The sequence below is a fragment of the Carettochelys insculpta genome, chromosome 14 (assembly GCF_033958435.1).
Source record: "Carettochelys insculpta isolate YL-2023 chromosome 14, ASM3395843v1, whole genome shotgun sequence".
NCBI classification, from domain to species: Eukaryota; Metazoa; Chordata; order Testudines; family Carettochelyidae; genus Carettochelys; species Carettochelys insculpta.
In genome coordinates this window covers 40,469,071-40,487,275 of record NC_134150.1, presented here as the reverse complement: position 1 = coordinate 40,487,275, position 18,205 = coordinate 40,469,071, and the positions used below count along the sequence as shown (strand labels likewise).

The window sequence follows — 18,205 nt, the reverse complement described above, 5'->3', positions numbered from 1 at the left end:
TAATTAAGTGTATGGAGATCAAGCCACAGGGCAGTAACAATAAATAGGATTCTACATATAGAAAGTGTGTTTCAGCCAGAATACTTTTATCATTTCGTAAATGTGTTAGTTTTTGCTGAGTTTTCTCAAGAAGATGGTCATGTCTCTATCTGAATACAGAGAAAAGTGATACCTCCTTCCACTGAAGAATCAAACTCTCTTTTTATATGCACCCATGTGATGACCAAACAGCTTTATTCTATTTAGCTGTGGGCGGGGGGGGGGGAGGGGGAACAAGAATGCAGCTATTTAATAGTTCCTCATTCATAAATGCATTTTGGCACTTGATACCATGAAATCAATAATCTGCCTTTGATTTCTATGAGTCAGCTATTGTGAGATTAGTCTCCAAATACAGTGATTCATTATTGTATGGTATACGTCTTCCAGCGCATGGAATCCTTGTTTAACATTCAAGATTCTCTGTCAGTTGGCAGTTCTATGGTAATTCACAACTTAACTTTAAAATGATATAAATTACATTTGCAATGTTAGTCTACTGAATTTGAATTAATTTTAGCCAATTCCTTCTTCTGTCCTCCCAAGGAAAGAAATGTAAAGTTGGTTTATTGTGTTCTGGAAACTTCAGTGAATAAAGCTGCACTAAATCCTCTTAGAACAACAAAATAAGACATTTAACAAGTGACTTAACTTGTAACTGTAGGTCTTTTGCCCTCATTTAAAATATCCTTTATTTTTCAATCAGGGGGAAAAGGCATACTTTCTCCAAAACCAAATTTAGCATTGGATCTTGTTAATGTTGAAACAGATCCACAAGAAACATCTAGTAATGTATTTCTAGTGTGCATTTTGAATCAGTCAGATGACAGTATTTTTCCCTTTTCTGCCCTTTTTAGATGTTTTCTCAACACAAGAGGACAGTCTGTTTAAAAAATTTTTACATGTTTCCTTGCCAGTTTCATTTGCATTACAGGCATGTTCAGGAAGCCTGATTTATTCCGTTAATATTTTTTTAAAAGATCGAGGCAGTATTTGTTTGAAGAAGCATGAGGCTGTGCTTGTTTTAAAATCAGCAAGGTCAGTCCTTATCAATTAGCTCTTCAGCAGGAGCAGCAGGCTTGCACAATTTTTGGTAGTGTCCACAATGGGTCCAAATGCAGCCCTACTCCCCCAGGACGTGCCTAAGGCTCTGGGCTGGGGCAGAGAGTTGTGGTGAAGGAGGAGGCTTGGGGTTTAGGCTGTATGCTGGGGCAGGGGGCTGAGGTGTGGGAGGGAGTGCGGTTATGGGGCTGGGCCAAGGAGCTAAGCTGAGGGTGAGGAGTTTGGCATGCAGCAGACAGGCTGACCAGGGCAGGGGGGACCAGAAAGGAAGACTCCCCCAAGCCTTCTCCCCACTAGTGGTAGTGAGCCAAGAGAGGACCCACCCCTCCATCTCCCCCAACATGACACTCACGCAAGCCCCTCCCCCCATCTCATTTCTCAGGAGGTCCACCCAGGATAAGCTCCCCCCATAATATATAGTTGCCTGCTGAAGGGTCTGCCATGCACCTCCTCCCCTCCATAGGTACAGCAGCTGCTCCAGCCGGTCCCCAGGGTCATGCCTTTGTAGCTGGGCATAGCAGTCACTGGCAAAAGAGCACAGCATCAAGCTTTTGCTACCGAGGACAGGCAGGGATATTCAGAGGGGGCATGTGGGGGCAGCAGGCAAGGCCAGGGAACTCTCAGATAGGGTGACCATACTTCCCCAGCCACATACGGGGCACAGAGGAATGATGCCATCCTGGCCAAAATGGGACGAATGGTCACCCTACGTGGGAGTCAGGCAGTGGCTGCCCTGTGGGGGATGCCGCCTTGCAGGGGGAATTGTGGGGGGGAACTGCAGCTCACAGCTGCCCCATGACTTGGGGCACCAGGAACTAGGCTGCTGCTCTGCCAGCAAATCTTCTGGCTCCCCTCAGCAGGGGGAAGTCAGGCGGCAGCTGCACCACCACGCAGCTCCAGCTCTCAGTTCTCCTACAGCCGGGGAAGTCAGGCGGCTAACAAAAAAGTGGAATATGGGGCAATCAGTCCCTTTGGCAAAATAAATTGGGACACTAGAATGATGCCTGAAGTACGGGGCTCTCCCACCCAAAACAGGGCAGATGGTCACCCTCCACTCAGGAGAGGTGCACAGAGGTGGCAGGCAAATATTACTGGAGCTGGGCCCCCCAGGCCCAGAAAATTCCTGGAGCCTGGGCCCCACAGCCCACACAATTTGCCACCACTGCTCTTCAAAGAGTGTAAGTGAATTCATTTACTGCATGTTGCATGTTCCAAAGAATGTGTATGTGTGTATATGTGAGAGCGGGGGATGGAGAGAGTTGAGAATTAGTTTCCCTAAACCAATCTAAACATAGAGTCCATTATCTGTCGTCATATATGGTAAACCCAGGCCAACCCCATTGACACGTGTGGGGTCTCATGGATGTAACTCTGTGTAGATTTGGTTCCCAATTGAGACTAAGAGAGCAGTATCCTTCAAGCAAAGAGACCACCTGGGCTCTAGAAGCCGAATCCCCCACTTCTTCCTCACACAGGAACCTGCATAGCAAAAGCCAGGTTAGCTAGCTGATCTGAGCGATCTTGAATCCAGTTAGCACAAGTAACATAGTAGTGAAGACAGTGCGGTGTGAGCTTCAGCACAGGAAGTACAAGCCTGACTCTGTACTTTGCTTGCTGGCCTGCTGTGAGCCTGTGCTACTCTGTGTACCTGTCATATTATCTCCTCTACTAGCTGGATACAAGCTAGCCTGAGCACAGTGCTAATTCAGGTATACTGCCATTTGCTGTGTAGACATAGCCAAAGATACAAATAACTCTGGCTGGCTTTGCCAATAGCCCAAGGGAGAGAATCAGATCCCAGGAGCAATGCCTGATTCTGTCGACTGAAGGTTGAAACTACCAAAGTCATGGAGGCTCCTGACCCATCTAGTTCAGCGTCCTATTTCTGATTGGTCAGTTCCTGAAACTAAAGAGAATCGTGAATTTCCCAACACCCCTTCTCTCAATCCAAATAGCGATGTGTGCCTTGTATGCAGGTGGGACAAGTTCTCCCACCCCCTACAGCAAGTGATCAGCTGACATCTGGACACTCTGAAACATGAGACTGGATTATAGATAGGGCCCTACCAAATTCACAGTCCATTTTGATCAATTTCACAGGCACAGAATTTTTTGAAATAATACATTTCACTATCTCAGCTATTTAAATCTGAAATTTCAGGGGTGGTAATTATAGAGATCCTAACCCAAAAAGTTTTTGTGATGGGGGGGTGGCAAGGTTATTTTACTGGGGTTGTGGTAGTACTACCCTTACTTCCACACTGCTGCTTGTGGTGGTGTTGTGTTCAAAGTTGGGCAGCTTGGCGAGTAGCAGCTGCCAGCAGGAAGCCCAGCTCTGAAGGCGGCAGCACAGAAGAAAGGATGACATGGTGTGGTACTGCTATGCTTATTTCTGTGCTGCTGCCAGGGAGGCACTGCCTTCAGACACCGGGCACCTGACCAGCAGCAGCTGCTCTCTGGCTGCCCAGCTCTGAAGGCAGCAAAGAAGCAAGGTTCGCAACACTGTGATCCCTTCCAAAAAATAACCTTGCAACCCTCTCTGTGACACCCTTTTATATCAGGTCTGCTCATTTGAGAAATACTGGTTTCAGTCCATGAAATCTGTGTAGTACAGGTTACAAACACACAAAGGGAGATTTCACAGGGTGAAGGGAGACCAGACTTAATGGTTCATGTTGAGTTTTTCATGGCCATGAATTGGTAGGGCCTTAATTATAGACCCACATCTGTCTTTTAAGATAAGTGATTCAGTTTGTGAGGTATGTGCAAGTTACCTTTTTAAAAAGAATAAAATATCAGTTCTGTTAAGGCTTCTTGAATCATTGCAGACAAAACATTAACAGGCTTTTGATTTCATCTGGGTAAGACAAATAACACAAGATGTTCACACTAGTCACTGCTTCAGGTGAAGAATGCATGCACCTTGGCCTGTAAGTAAAAGCTCCTGAGTTGATCTCAGCTGTCATACTAGTGCTCAGGGAGTAATGTGATCTCCGAGGTCTGTCACTGCCGATTATGGAGCAAACACTGAATGCGTATTCATATCAACCTACTCAGCTAAATGAATTGCATCCTGCCAATAGTGCACCTCAAGAATATTTCTCAAGGTCGTGCCCTGCTGTAGCCCACCTTAGGTCTGACAAAGGTGTGGCTGATTATGTCAAGGTACACTCAGCAAATAGAGGCCATCACTCTCCTTGAAATACCTTGCCCTGGTTGTCATCAGTGGTGAGGACAGATCCCCAACAGAGAGGGAGCAGCTGACGGTGACAGTGTGTTCTCCAGAAAGGCCCCAGGGGTCTGGAATGTTTTCTCACCCCAGTCCAAAACAGGCTAGAAGTAATCACTTTCAGGGCACACTACAGGTCTTCATCTGGGCTTTAAAGAGGTGTGAGCAATGGATGGGGTGGAAGGCAATGTTTGAGTAGGTGCTGCAGCTGGAGGAGACCTTACAGCAAATAAAAAAAAACTTACTGCACTGAATTTTCTTTTTGTAAATGGCAAGGCACCCAGCACCTGTGAATAACTGCTTTTTATTTCATCTCAACATACATTTATAAATAAACTTATTTACTGGTCAACTATGAGGACATGTTGAATGACCTATGATAGTGCTAATCAATGACATTTCCCAAGATTTGAGGCTGTTTGGTAAGGAGTGGATACTGCTGCATGCACAGTTTCAGTAACCGTGTAGCTGCAATAAAGATTCAGCACATTTTAGCCTTCCCCTGCCCCATGGAAGACTTCCCGTGCTTTTATCTGAGCTGAGCTTTAGCCATCAGGTTCTGCACACTTTGGAAGCAAAGAAAAGCTCAGCCTTTTGCAGTCTGCTGCTGTTTTCCTGACAAGCTTAGAGAACTCTGTCAGCTACATACAGTTTAATAAAAATAATGGCAATAGCCTGTTTACATCAATAAACTGGCCTGCAACATAATCCAAAACTCACAACTCAACAGAACTTTCAACACCTTATCATGATGGAACATGCCAGGTCATCAATGCTAACACCCAGTTAATCTGGACATTTATTGTGTGAACCATAAAAAGAAAGCAATCCATTCTGGACTGCTGTGTTAACGTTAAATCCAAGTGGTTGCAGCCGAACTGCAATTTCTTAAGGTTTCTATGTTTCTTTATTTTGTTTTAGTTAGATATTTATTTGTGTATTTTCCTATTTGGAAGGTGTTGCCATGGAAAAGCACACCAGCTCAGCATAGGGAAAAAATTTTTCTCGCTGGGTGTGGTCCTCAAAACATTTAGCTTCCCAAATGTTTGGCTTCCTGTTCTCACTGTCTTGCTTCAGAGTTGGTTATACCATGTCCTAAGGATTCCCCATAGAACAAAAGCAATATTCTTCCACATATCTTTTTAACGGAGAAAGTTGATCACCCATAAAGCTTAGCGCCAATTGGAATTATCATTTTACCACTCTCACTCTATTGAAATATTGAAAAATAAAATAAGAATTTTGATTACAAGAAAGAACAAGTCTCTTAAGGAAAGTATAGGCAATTAAAAGCAATTTTGTCCCTGCAAAAAAACAGATTCTGGTATATCTTTGAAAGGATGTCAGGCCCAATCCTAATCAAGCTAGAGCAGTATAAATCTAGAGTAAACCCAGTGATTTAAGGATTTACACTGTTGTATTTGTTATTAATATAGTAGATTGTGGCGGAGCTAGTCTACAGAAACTAAGCCATTCCACATTTAACAGAGAAAGATGGAAAGAAATAGTGAGGGAGGCATCAAACACCAATGGGCGCTGAGCCCATGGCTGTTGATGATGATGATGATGATTTGTTATTAGAACCTAGCTGTCTAATCTGTGAAATCTGTATAAATTATAAGAACCATCAGGTGGCGTGCATGGCTCTGGACAATTCAGACTTTAACATAAATAAATGACAAGTGTTTCCAACTCTTCTGCTTTCAATATGTGCACCTAGAACCAATCAGATCTCACCAATGAGTGATTCCTGAGCTGCCTACTGCCCAGTAGAGGGGTGTGGGTGGGGATGCAGACATAGCTGCTGGTCTCAGTGCTACTAACAGGCATATTTTATTATCTGGAATCCCTGGTTCCCCAGAGATTCCAGATAATAAAGCTTTTACTTGAATCACAGAGGATTATTACTCTACTCATAAATGGATAAGTAGATAAGAATGGCCACAGTGGGTCAGACCAATGGTTCCTCTAGCCCATTATCCTTCTTTCAGTAGTAGCTGAAGAGGGAATAAAAAGAATGGTGCAGTTAAGAAATTGTCCATTCCTATTGTCCAGTCCCAGCTTCTGGCAATCAGACATTTAGGGACCCCAGAGTACGGCGCTGCACCTCTGACCATCTTGGCTAATAGCAATTAATGCACCTGTCCTCCATGAACCCAGTGATTTAAGGAACGTATCTAATTCTTTTTTACGTCCAGTTATACATTTGGCCATCACAACATCCCCTGGCAGCAAGTTCCACAGGTGAACTGTGTGATGTATGAAAAAGTACTACTTTAGCATGTTTAAAACATGGCTCTTAATTTCACAGAATGACCCTGATTCTTGTGTTATGTGATGAGGCTTCCTTATTTACCCTCTCCACGCCATTCATAGTTTATAGACCTCTCTCTGATCCCCCCATCATCTCTCTTCTCAGTTGAGCAGTTCCAGTCCTTTGACTCTCCAGTCACTGAGTCAATCTGTTAAATTTAGTGTCCCTATTTAGTTACATTGGAATAAAGCTTCTAAGGTGATTTGACAAATAAAGGTTGAACCTCTCTAGTCCAGCACTCTCTCATCTGGCAACATCTGTACCCAGCATGATTTTACTTAGCTGGCTATCCACTTATCACCAGTGCGGCCAAGTTTCCCATGGCCCATAAAGTTTGCTTACAGCTACCAGTCCTGGCTTTCAGTATTCTGTGCTGTTATTTAGCTCTACTTTACCCCTGAATATCTTCCAAGAGCGCAGTATGCAGAGAACATTAAAAACAGCCATACTGGGTCAGATCAAAGGGCCATCTATCCCAATATCCTGTCGTCTGACAGTGGCCAATTCCAGATGCCCCAGAAGGAGTGAACAGAACAGGTAATCTTCACGTGATCCATCCTGTCACCCCTTCCAAGCCTCTGATAAAAGAGGCTAGGGACACTCTTTCTACCCATCCTGGCTAATAACAATTGATGGACCTAACCTGTAAGAATTTATCTAGTTCTTTTTTGAATCCTATTAAAATCCTGGTCTTCACAAAATCCTCTGGCAAGGAGTTCCACAGGCCTACTGTGAGCAGCATGAAGAAAACTTCCTTGTGTTAGTTTTAAATCTGCTATCCATTAATTTCATTTGGTCACCCCTAGTTTTTATGGTATGGGAACAAATAAATGACTTTTCCTAGTTTACTTTTTCTGCACCTGTCATGATTTTATAGACTTCTATCATATCCTCCCTTAGTCTCCTCTTTTTTAAGCTGAAAAATCCCAGTCTTTTTACTCTTTCTTCATATGGCACCCATTGTAAAACCCCTTATCATTTTGTTGCCCTTTTCTGGGCATTTTCAAATGCCCATACATCTTTTTTGAGATGAGACGACCACGTCTGTACGCAGTATTCAAGAGGTGAGCATACCATGGATTTATATAGAGGCAATAAGATATTTTGTCTTATTTTCTACCCTTTTTTTAATGTTTCCTAACATTCTGTTTAATTTTTTGAGTGGAAGTGCTGGTAGGACTGCTACACAATATTGACCTCCCACAGTTCAGCAAATTCTCTCTTTTGGCAGCAGTTAGGTCCAAAAGGTGCTGGACTAGAGAGGGTCAACTTGTAATTAAAGCAATGTTGGGCCAGTTTCTAATCTGTTGCACTGATATCATCAGTCTCTTCAAGTAGATAGAATTGTCAGGACACCGCTGAAGACAGCTTCTAAAGCCTATATACCATCCTTAGACACAACAGGAAATACACATCCAAGGTATTCACTCTTTTGAGCAGTTTGTATTCCAATGTAGGACACAACAATTTAAAAAATTGTAAATTTTGTTATTCTGTACTCTTTGTGCCATATCAGTGCACATAGTCCCCAAAAAGGGTCATTGGGACCCACTGTAGTAGGTGTGTATACACACTTTAAAACAACAGTCACACCCTGGAGGCCTTTTTAAAAATGCAGTACAGCAGGTACCAGTTTGGCAAGTTTGATATGTCGTATACCTTTCCAGAAAGATTGATTTGCCTTTTTTCTGAACCTAGAAACTAAATCTGGTGCACAATGTTGCCACCTGCTTTAGTTCTGAGTGGTGAGAGGCAATTCATTTCTAGAATATCATACCTGAACATGAGCTATTTCCACTTGTGAGTGCAGTTCAAGATGGCAGGAGCTAGTCACATACCAGCATTAGCCTGTGACCAGGTTACTTGAGAAACTACCTCTGCCTTTTATATTCTTTAATTTTTGTAACTGTCTGCTGAAGCATTTCTGGAGTTGGTTCATGATACAACACTCTCCAGGTCCAACAACAGGGCAGTCTCTGCAGAAGACTCAAGGATCAACCCTGCAAAAAGCCAACCACTGTGACTGAGCAAAGTGTTTAACCATACATAACTCCACATGGAAATAAAAAAAACATGGCTGGCCCAAGTCAACTGACATACAAACAGCTACTTCAGGCCCCTGAGATGAAAATCTGCAATGTAGACAGGGTTGGGCTGGAGCCTAACCTCTGAAACGTCAGTAGGATTATTCATTTATTTCCAGTGAAGCATGTGTGTTGCTGCATCAGGACCAGAGTTCTCCACACTTGAAAAATCAAGCTCCTTTGCAGGCTCAGGCTTGCTTCTTCTGAGAACTTGCCAGGGTTTGGTGGCCTTCAGGATACACTGTGAAAGGCACATATATTTAGGCAGGCTTTAAAGTGTATTTTTAGATGGCTGTAATATGCCATAAATACAGATGCCAAAAATGCCATAAATACAGATATTTTATGTTCTACAAGAGCAAGTATTGTACTCCACAGTATGAATAGGTATGTTACAGTATTAATATGGGAGGCAAGTGGTAGTGAATCTCGGAAGCAGAGAGTAAGGAAGCTTTACAATAGAGAATGCATTACAAAGGTTAGAGTCACACAACAGGGAAAAGTGAGGGAAAGGGCAATATTGCATCATTTAACAGGTAAGAAGAAAAACCTGTGTTCCCCAGGTGGGAGTCTTAAAAGAGCTGACCGCATAGGCTCTGTCTACACTATCCCCTTCCTTTCAGAAGAGGCATAGTAATGAGTGAGTTGAGAAGCTGCTAATGAGGTGCCTCATTAGCATAATAGTGGCCAGACGCAATTTGAAAGTACCGCTTTTGAATTGCAGGCCACCCGTGTAGACAGGGGCCTTCTGAAAGGACACCCCCCCAGATGTCAAAAGCCCCTTCTTCCTATTAGGTCTACATGGACAATGCACAATTTGAGAGCAGCACTTTTGAATCATGTGTGGCCAACATTATGCTAAAGAGGCACTGCGTATTCACGGCAGCGCCTCATTAGCATCTTCCCAACTATCTCATTACCTGCCCCTTCCAAAAGCTGTAAAAGTAGCCATAGAGGCAGTTCCAATACTGCTCTACCATAGTTAAGAATGCAACTAGTACAGGTTTGTCCACATCAAAATCTACTTGGATTTAACAGATGCATTTGAGCCAGTGCTTAAAAGTTTCAGTGAAGGGGTAGCAGAACACAAACACCATTCAGCATAGGTGAACCCCAGTCAGATCCGGCCCTTTGAGAGCAACCCGCTTTTAGTTCTTAAAAAAACTCCACACGGGGTTTTGGACGTATCCATTTTTCCCCATCACGTGCCAGAAAATCACGGGTCTTTGCCCACGAAAGCTCATGCTTCACAATACCTGTCGGCCTATACGGTGTCACAGGACTTCTTGTTGCTTTTCAAGATACAGACTAACAGGGCTACCTCTCTGATAGAAGATCTCGGTGTTCAGTGGTCTGAGCACTGGCCTGCTAAACCCAGGCTTGGGAGCTCAATCCTCAAGGTGGTCATTTAGGGGTTGGGGTAAACAGATGTCAGGGATGGTGCCTGGTCCTGCTAGGAGGGCAGGAGACTAGACTAGATGACCTCCTGAGGTCCCTTCCAGTCCCAGGAGATGTCTGCACCTACCACAAACACGCGTCTCAGACTCATCCTCAGAACTCAGCCGTTTGAGGACCAGAGCCCGCACAAGGCAAACCAGGCCGTAAGCAGGAGGAGGCCGTTTCTCTGAGGGCTAAGTCAGTTCGGCTTCGTGCCTGGTTCGCTACCGCTGCCGGGAGCACAGGCTCAAGGACTGGGCCGCCGTATGTTTGTGGCCCTCTCCCCTCGCCTGCTCTCCCGTGACGCAGCCCCGCGGAGCGACCCAGGAGCCAGGTTCCGCCCGCTTCCCAGTGCAACGGACTCTGCCGTGGGTAAAACGGAGCCGTGAAGCGAAAGGGGCCGGTCTGACTGGCAGGCGGGGAGCCCAAGGCCAGGGCGGCCCAGGCCCGGCTCTGCCAGCCCCGGCCCGCGCCCCCGGCGGCAGGAGAGGGCGGGGCCGGGCCGGTGCGGCTGAGGCGAAGGCCGGGCGCGGCCTTGAGGAGGCCCCGGCGGCGCCTGGCGTTGGCGCCGAGCGGAGATGCCGCTGCAGCTGCTGCGAAGGGCCCTGGCGGCCTCGGCCCTGCGTCTCCGCTCCGCCTGCGCCCAGCCTCGGGGAGCCAGAGCCTGCAGCCTGGCCGCCTGCTCCTCCTACCGCCTGCGCGAAGCCCGTGAGTCCGATCGCCCCTCCTCGGGGTGCCCGTAGCCGGAACAGTCCCCCGGGAACCTCCCTGGCACCTCACCCCACACCCCCTTGCCTCAGCCGCTGCCCGCCTGGGGAGCGCACCGCCCTGCTCCAGGGCAGCCCCTGCATGTCCTCCTCCCCGGGCGTCCCGCTCCCCGTTCTTGGGCGCCTAGCACAGCGAGCCCAGCTCTGCACCAGCTACCCCCCACTTTCCTTCCAGTGCGTCTCTCGCTCCCCCTGGGCTGAGGCTCAGTCCCTTCTGGAAAACTTCCTTCTGGGTCAGAAGAGGCCTGGTTTCATTCCTAAAAGCTCCTGGTTCTCTGCCTAAGTGCCGTTTTCCATTCCTCTCTTGCGCTGCTCGTCTTTTAAACGCTGGAGGTGTTTATTCTTATGTTGGCTTCTCTTGTTTACGCAAGATTGGCTCTCAAACTTGTTGCAAGAGTCTTGGGGGAAAGCCATGTTATTCTGTAACTTCAGAAACAACAAACACTCCTGTGGCACCTTTGGGACTAACAGATTTATGAGGTTGTGAGCTTTGGGTTTTACCCATGAAAGCTCATGATCCAATATATTTGTTAGTATCTAATGTGCCGTAGGACTGGTGGTTGTGGTGCTTGCAAGAGGCTGCTTCTAAAGGGTGGAAAATGCAAAACCATAAATTCCATGTTAATAAACAATTTTAATGTGTGCCCACAGCTCAGTGCAATACTATGAATAATTGTATCTTAAGGGTTAATGTGGATGCCTTGTGATTGGCTTGGCACAAGAGATAATTGATAACAGAAGGAATAATCTTCAGCTGTACCATCTCCTAATTTCAGTGTCCTTCCAAGCAGGAAGTATGGATTACTGCATCCCTTCTTACTATCTCATACAATGCAAAAGTTTCTTCAGTATCACCATATTTTTCTCTCTGCTTAAATTTAAATGCACACTTCCACATGCACTTTTTTTTGATAGCCTGCCTGTTCTTCAGAATTGCTATAAAAGTGGCTGAGAGTTTACAGCAGCTTGGTATTTACGCTTTCCTGATTACAGTGTCCAGAAAAAGTGTTAACAATAGGGGGGAAAAAAAGGTATGTATTTCTTCTAGACCTGATGTTCTGATTAGCTGTTGGCTGGGATATAAGTGAGCCACAGGGCTGCAAGCTTCTTCCGGAGCATTGACGTTCAGCAGGCTCAGGATTTTGTTGAGCGACTGGCCAGAAAACAATTTAGTCAACTGTCTTGTGAATAGTCTCTAAGGATGTAACCTTTCCATTGTTTTTTATGTCAATGAGGATGGTAAACTTGCACAAATTCTTTTAATAAAGTATCTGTGAACATTTTATTTCCAAGGTTTTCATGGCTAATTTTCAGACCAGTTGGTAGGTGACCAGAAGTTTGTGGACCTCCAGTAGTCCTCCAGGCATGAGCGCTGCTGTCATTTAGCACCCGTCTTCCCAGATGCAGACAGATTTTGTCAACTTACTCATTCTCCTCTCCTTACGTGAGCTGAATTTGATTCTCTGGAACTTGAGTAATTGCATAGGTCCCTGTCTTGCAAGTTAGTCTGCCTGCGGAATTAGTGGGGTTCCTGGCAGGCACAAAGATCTGCCTTTTCATTCCACCTTGCAAGATCAGAGAGACTACTGCAGTGAGTGCTTTCGAAGTACTTAATAGGGATCCATTACCAGTCATTAAACTGAGAAGGATGATGGTGGGGGGAGGAGTCCCCGGTTTTATGGAGCACTCCGAAGACAATCGACCTGCTGCTTCTGGAACTGGGCTGATATCAGTTAGTAGTACTGGTATTTAAGTAGGCTAGGCAGAATTCAATTTTATTCTATTTGTGATGATTTTATCAATTTTAAGAGTTTTTTTTTTTTTAAGCTTTATTTTTACAGTTATGAGAGTTGGAGTTAGGGCACTGCCTGCTGTGGGGCGGCTGGGGGCTCACTGGGGAGCAGTGGAGCATCCTAAAACACTGAGGCACAAGGTTTGAGGGAGGTTTTGGTATCCTGGCCTGGCAGAGCAGGGATCCTTGGCCCAGGTGGTAAGGAGGAGAATGACAGTCTGTGGCTGAGGGCCAAGTCAACCTGCTGACAAACAGTTCTTACACAGATTTGGCTCCCCCTGGTGGATTCTGAGAACAGACCTTCTCAGGGCTCCCTACATGGCCACAGGCCTGACATGAACAGAGGCCATCACAAGCAAGGTGGCCTTCCCTGTTCCTGGGGAGGACTACTATGACTTCTTGCTGTTCCAGCAGAGGAATCAATGTTCCACCAGCCCAGGACCACAGCCTTTCCCTCGCCTTGTGCCTGCATGGTTAGGGAGTCACCAGCTCCACTCCCTTGCTGTCCCCATAGCAGGGAGCTCATCCTTCATGCAGTCCTGACTGGGGTCTCTGCTCTATTAGGGCAGGACAAGTGCAATCTATTCTACACCTTGTTCTTGCAAGGAACAGGTATTACTAGCCCTGAGGCAGCACAAGGAGCCTTATATAGCTCTCCTTTTACAGACCTGCTCACTCACTCCAGTAACAGCATGGATTAGACGGTTCCAGGCAGGATTGATTGATACTGATTTCTTTTGTTGCTGATTTCAGTGGGTTTACTGCAATCCATGTTTTACTAATAATTATACATTAAAACTGAAGCCTTCTGTGCCTATACAAGCAAAGATAAAGTGCCATGATGCAATTCTTTGTAAGTTAAGTAGCAGAACAGAATTATTTAAATTTTATATTTGAGGCAAAACCAATCCCTAGTGACTGAGAGAAAACAACATTGCTTTGATTTAGCTTTATTATTGTAACAGACACAGCTTAGAAGCAAGTTACTACACTTCAGTGGGTAAATCTGAGTCATACAAGTCGAATGTTCTGTTTCTTTGTTTTCTTATAGATCAGCTGATGTGAATCTAGTGAGGCACTTTCTGTTGCCAAAAAGATCTAACATATTCTGTATAATACATTAGAGACTGATTCTAGGTTCTGCTTCTAGTGCATCCACTTTGGCAGAGTGAGCTTTCAATTCCTGGAGGCACTCGACAGTCTCCAATCAACATCCAATGGAGAGACAGTGTTTATGACCCTGACCTGAAACCCCTGAAAATCCACTATGACCCAACCACATGTCTCTATATGTGGAACAATGGATATTCATTCCTAGTTGAATTTGATGATTCCACAGATAAATCAGGTGAGTGCAACAAGATTGAGTTGATGTGTTGTTTCTGTCTGCAGCTGCAAAAATCCTGTCCATGTCATACTGTAAGATCTCTCTCTCTCGGTAAGAATCAGAAAACAAAGTCTGAAAAAGAAACTTAAAAAATATAACCCTTTTCTATAGAAGTTGCCTTTTTTCCCCCTCTTTTTACAAAACAGCTTCTCTATGAGGGTTCTGCTATAATCAGTATTGTAATGCATTAGTTCTTCACAAGCTCTAAAGCAGCCCAGTACCCTAAACCCTCAAAATGCATGCAACCAAGTTGTGCGTGTCTCAGGTTAATGTGACTGTCACCCCTGACTGGACCAGGAAACTTCTCCTGTCAGGGCCAGCAGCCTGACTGTTGCCACCCCTGACAGGAGCAGTTTCCTGGTCCCCAGAGTGGCAGAGAGCTGGCAACCAGACAGCAGCCTGGCTCCCGGCTCCCCTCTGCCTGCAGAGCCAGGACTAGCCCTGGTCAGTTTCCTGGCTCCAAGGAGTGGAGGGGAGCTGAGAGCCAGGCTGCCCCTGGTTCCCTACTTCCCTCCACTGGCTAGAGCCAGGAAATTGACCAAAGCTGCTGCCCTGGTCAGTTTCCTGTTTCCCTCAAGTGGTATGGAGCCAGGAAACTGACCAGTGCTGGTGGGTTGGTCAGTTTCCCAGCTTCTGCAAGCCCAGGAGAGCTGGGAATCAAACTGCAGCCTGGTTCCTGTCTCCCCTCAACTTGCATGAAAATTTGAGTTACACAGAGTGCTTAACTTGAGGACTTGCTGTGCATTGTGCAAACCTTCTATGCTTAGAGCACAAGCCTAAATATCCTGCCTTTGATTTTTATCTCACTGTCTTTTAGGTAGTGCTTCCATGTATGTACTTCATTTAATTATAATTCTGGAATATGGTCTTCTGTTCGAACTATTTAATATGAGTAAACTCTTGGGGACAATAAAATAATGCTGATGGGGCAATATGGTATGCAAATACATGTGATCTGGTTGCTTTAAAAAACCTCCAAGCTCTAACATTACATTGTAGCTACATACTTTACCTCTGCGAGGTACGTTTTTTTAGATTGGACAGTGTACTAAAGGTTTTTCACCCTTGATCCTCTTAAAATCTTATTGACTGAAGCATATTAGTGCAGTTTTCTGTTATGGTTAGGTGAGAGTAGACTATTTAATAACATTTGTTTTAAGTAGTACCAGTTGGCCACAGATAATGGAGGGCATTTGATTTACTCTAGTTATTCAAATTGGGAAAAATAATACTTACATGTTGGGTGATTTCAGACTTTCCTGATTAGAATTGTAATAGTCTGGGAGGAGTGTTCATACAGTGCAGGAAAGGACTGACTCTTTCACAGGAGGAAAATGCTCAAACAACATTCCTAGCTTAGGAGTTTCACAGTTTCAGTACTTCTGTCAGAAAAATTCTAAGGAAGGTGTCCAAGGGCTATATTCATAAACATCTTATTTCTATAATACCTACATTTTTTTGGCTGATGCCTGTAGAGGGAGTGAGGTAACAATCTTATGAAAAAGATCTGTTATTGTAGCTTCTTCATAGAATGGTGGATGGCCCACATTAACAAGACAAGGAAGATGAACAAGCCTCAAATTTGCTCATAAGCAAGTAACATTTGTCCAGACCGTATAATGAAAAACTATTTTGCTGTATTGGGATCCAGACAGTGGAGTGGGTATTGTCCATGTTTTCATTTATTGCAAGCGGAGAAACAGATCTCCTGATGGAGAAAAATGTGTGAATTCTATTTATCCAATCAGTCTGAGCTATCATTTCCCCTCAAAATTTAGAATACATCTACACTACAGGGAAGATCAACCCTGCCGCCATCAATCTTCCAAGTTTCAGTTAGTACTCCTAGGCCATAGCTACACTTAGGAAAAACTTCAAAAGGACCATGCTAATGGTCAAATCGAAGAATATTAATGAGGCGCTGAAATGAATATTCAGCGCCCCATTAGCATGCTGCTGGCCGCAGCACTTCAAAAGTGCCGTGTTTCGCTCATGTGCAGCTCGCCTACACGATAGGAATTAGGGGATTTCGAAGTCTGCAAGGCCCTTTCAAAAAGGGACCCATGTAGCCGAGCTGCGCACAATTGATTCGTGGCTAGCAGCATGCTAATGAGGCGCCTCCATTAGTATCCTTCTATTGGGCCATTAGTATAGCCCTTCTGAAACTTTGGCCAGGTGTGGAGACAGCCCTAGCGGGGATGTGCCAAATCAAATTTACAGAGTGCTGTTGTTGACCAGTGTACTCCAGCCCCCCATTAGGAGTAAGGGAAGTCAATGGGCGTGCAGGCTGCTGTGGACTTCCCTTAGTGGAGATGTCACAGAAGCTCAAATTATGGTATGTTGACTTTAGCAATGTAATTAACACAGCTGAAATTGTGTATCTTAATTCAACCTTCCCCTCAAGTGTAAACCTGCTCTCACTGTCAAGTACCTGCTTCCCCTCCTTATTTTCTTGAACATTTGTGCATTGCACTTCTCTTGCTGTTAGGAGAGATGGACACTGCATGTCATTTGAGGATTATCCCTGCCTTTTTTTTGTCTTTGAAAATGGCAGATCCTAAATTAAAGTCACTCCCAGACTGACTGTGTATATTAAAACATCTCCTATTGGCCATATTGCAGAGTCTTTCATGAAACTACTTCGTGTGTAAACCTCATTTGCTACATATTCTTTACACCATTTTTGCAATCCCCGTCTCTTTCCAAGTTACTCCTTGAAGTTATAATAACCCATGTTGCTGATTATTTTACTGTTTTAACATTGCTATATATTAATTCCTCATTCCAGATCTATATCAAACAAGAAAATCTCATGGTAGCACCTTCATGGTTTTACAGTGTAGTGTCTAATTGTACTAGTGTAGTGATTAGTAGAGCAGCCTAGGAAAATTGCGTTGTTTTAAACCAGCACAAGTTCAATAGCCATTCTCTTGTACTTAGTGCATGAAAACTTTAATCCTATTCTTCTTTTGCAGATTTTTCTTTTATATGCCTTTCAATTTTCTATACACCTAACTTGTCCCTCTCTTCCCCCCACACTTTGCCTTTCACTCTTATTCCTGTCTTTAGTTTTCTCTTTTTTTGTCTTCTCTTCCTCCCAGCTTCTGTCATTCAACAGCAATAAAGAGATGAAAGTAACATGAATAAGAATGCAACAGAGTTGCAAAATAAGATTAAAACTGTTGAAGAAAAGTACAGAATGATGCAAAGAGAAGGGTATATCCATAAACTGAAATGCTGAATTCATGAGCTGAGACAAATACATGGCTCTTGCAAAAGAGACTTGCGCTGCCATTGTGTGCTATAGACAAGCAGACCAGGAGAATGAAGAAAAACCAGAGGGGGGGGCGGGAAAAAAGGATGTGTGGAAGGTATGTAACATGCTGGTTATTTATATGCAGCACTGCCATCTGCTGGATGGAAGTGAACTTGTTATATTACTAAGTTTAAAAATAGCTCTGTGTTTGCTTAAAAGTTCTCATCAGCAGACGCTGGGCTAATAAAAGGTATTATGTCGCCCACCTTGTGACTGCTGCTGCTTTTTATTATTATTGTCTTTTTTTCAGAAGGAATCTGTTTAAAGAGTGGTGATGTAAAACCAAATAGCATTGTGGTCGGGCATGAAAAATCAAAGTGTCTGACTGGACAGGGATTGTAAATCCCTTTTTGGTATCTTTTTCTGTTATGTCCATCATAATAATCTGATTCTGCAAATAGATATGCTAGTAAGTAACTTTATTCGCATGAGCAAATCATATGAGTCTAAGTAGTTAATGATGCACGTGTACAAATAGGATCAGGCATAGAGGTCAAAGGAGTGGAGTCTTAATTCCATGCCCCCTAGTGCTCTCATTATACTTGCTTTGCTTTACTGTCTGCTTTGAACTTCTCTAAAAACTTAGGACTTAATATGTTTTAAGACCAGTGCTCAATATTTCATTGATGCAAAGAAATTGAGGGAATTAGCTATGGGGTGTTAGATTAAATGTCAGATTGTACAGTTTAGTGGTATGCTGCTCCTTTAACAGATTTTTTGGAATTTTACAGTGTGAATGAAAGTTTGAGGAGAATGCTTCTAAAAAGACATAACTGCA

At 44.3% G+C, this 18,205-nt stretch overlaps 1 protein-coding gene across 4 annotated transcripts in view; it reads left to right on the top strand.

Moving 5' to 3' along the window:
* Positions 1-18,205, top strand: part of CA5A (carbonic anhydrase 5A) — a 30,500-nt gene that overhangs the window by 1,065 nt on the left and 11,230 nt on the right. The window contains exons 1-2 of one of the 4 annotated variants that reach the window (XM_075009257.1): positions 9,104-10,873; positions 13,875-14,072. In XM_075009257.1, coding sequence (XP_074865358.1) covers positions 10,744-10,873; positions 13,875-14,072 — 328 coding nt within the window. In that variant the 5' untranslated portion in view covers positions 9,104-10,743. Of the gene's footprint in view, positions 1-9,103; positions 12,377-13,874; positions 14,073-18,205 lie in introns of those variants that run through there. The other 3 variants (XM_075009256.1, XM_075009258.1, XM_075009259.1) reach the window with 3 other exon arrangements.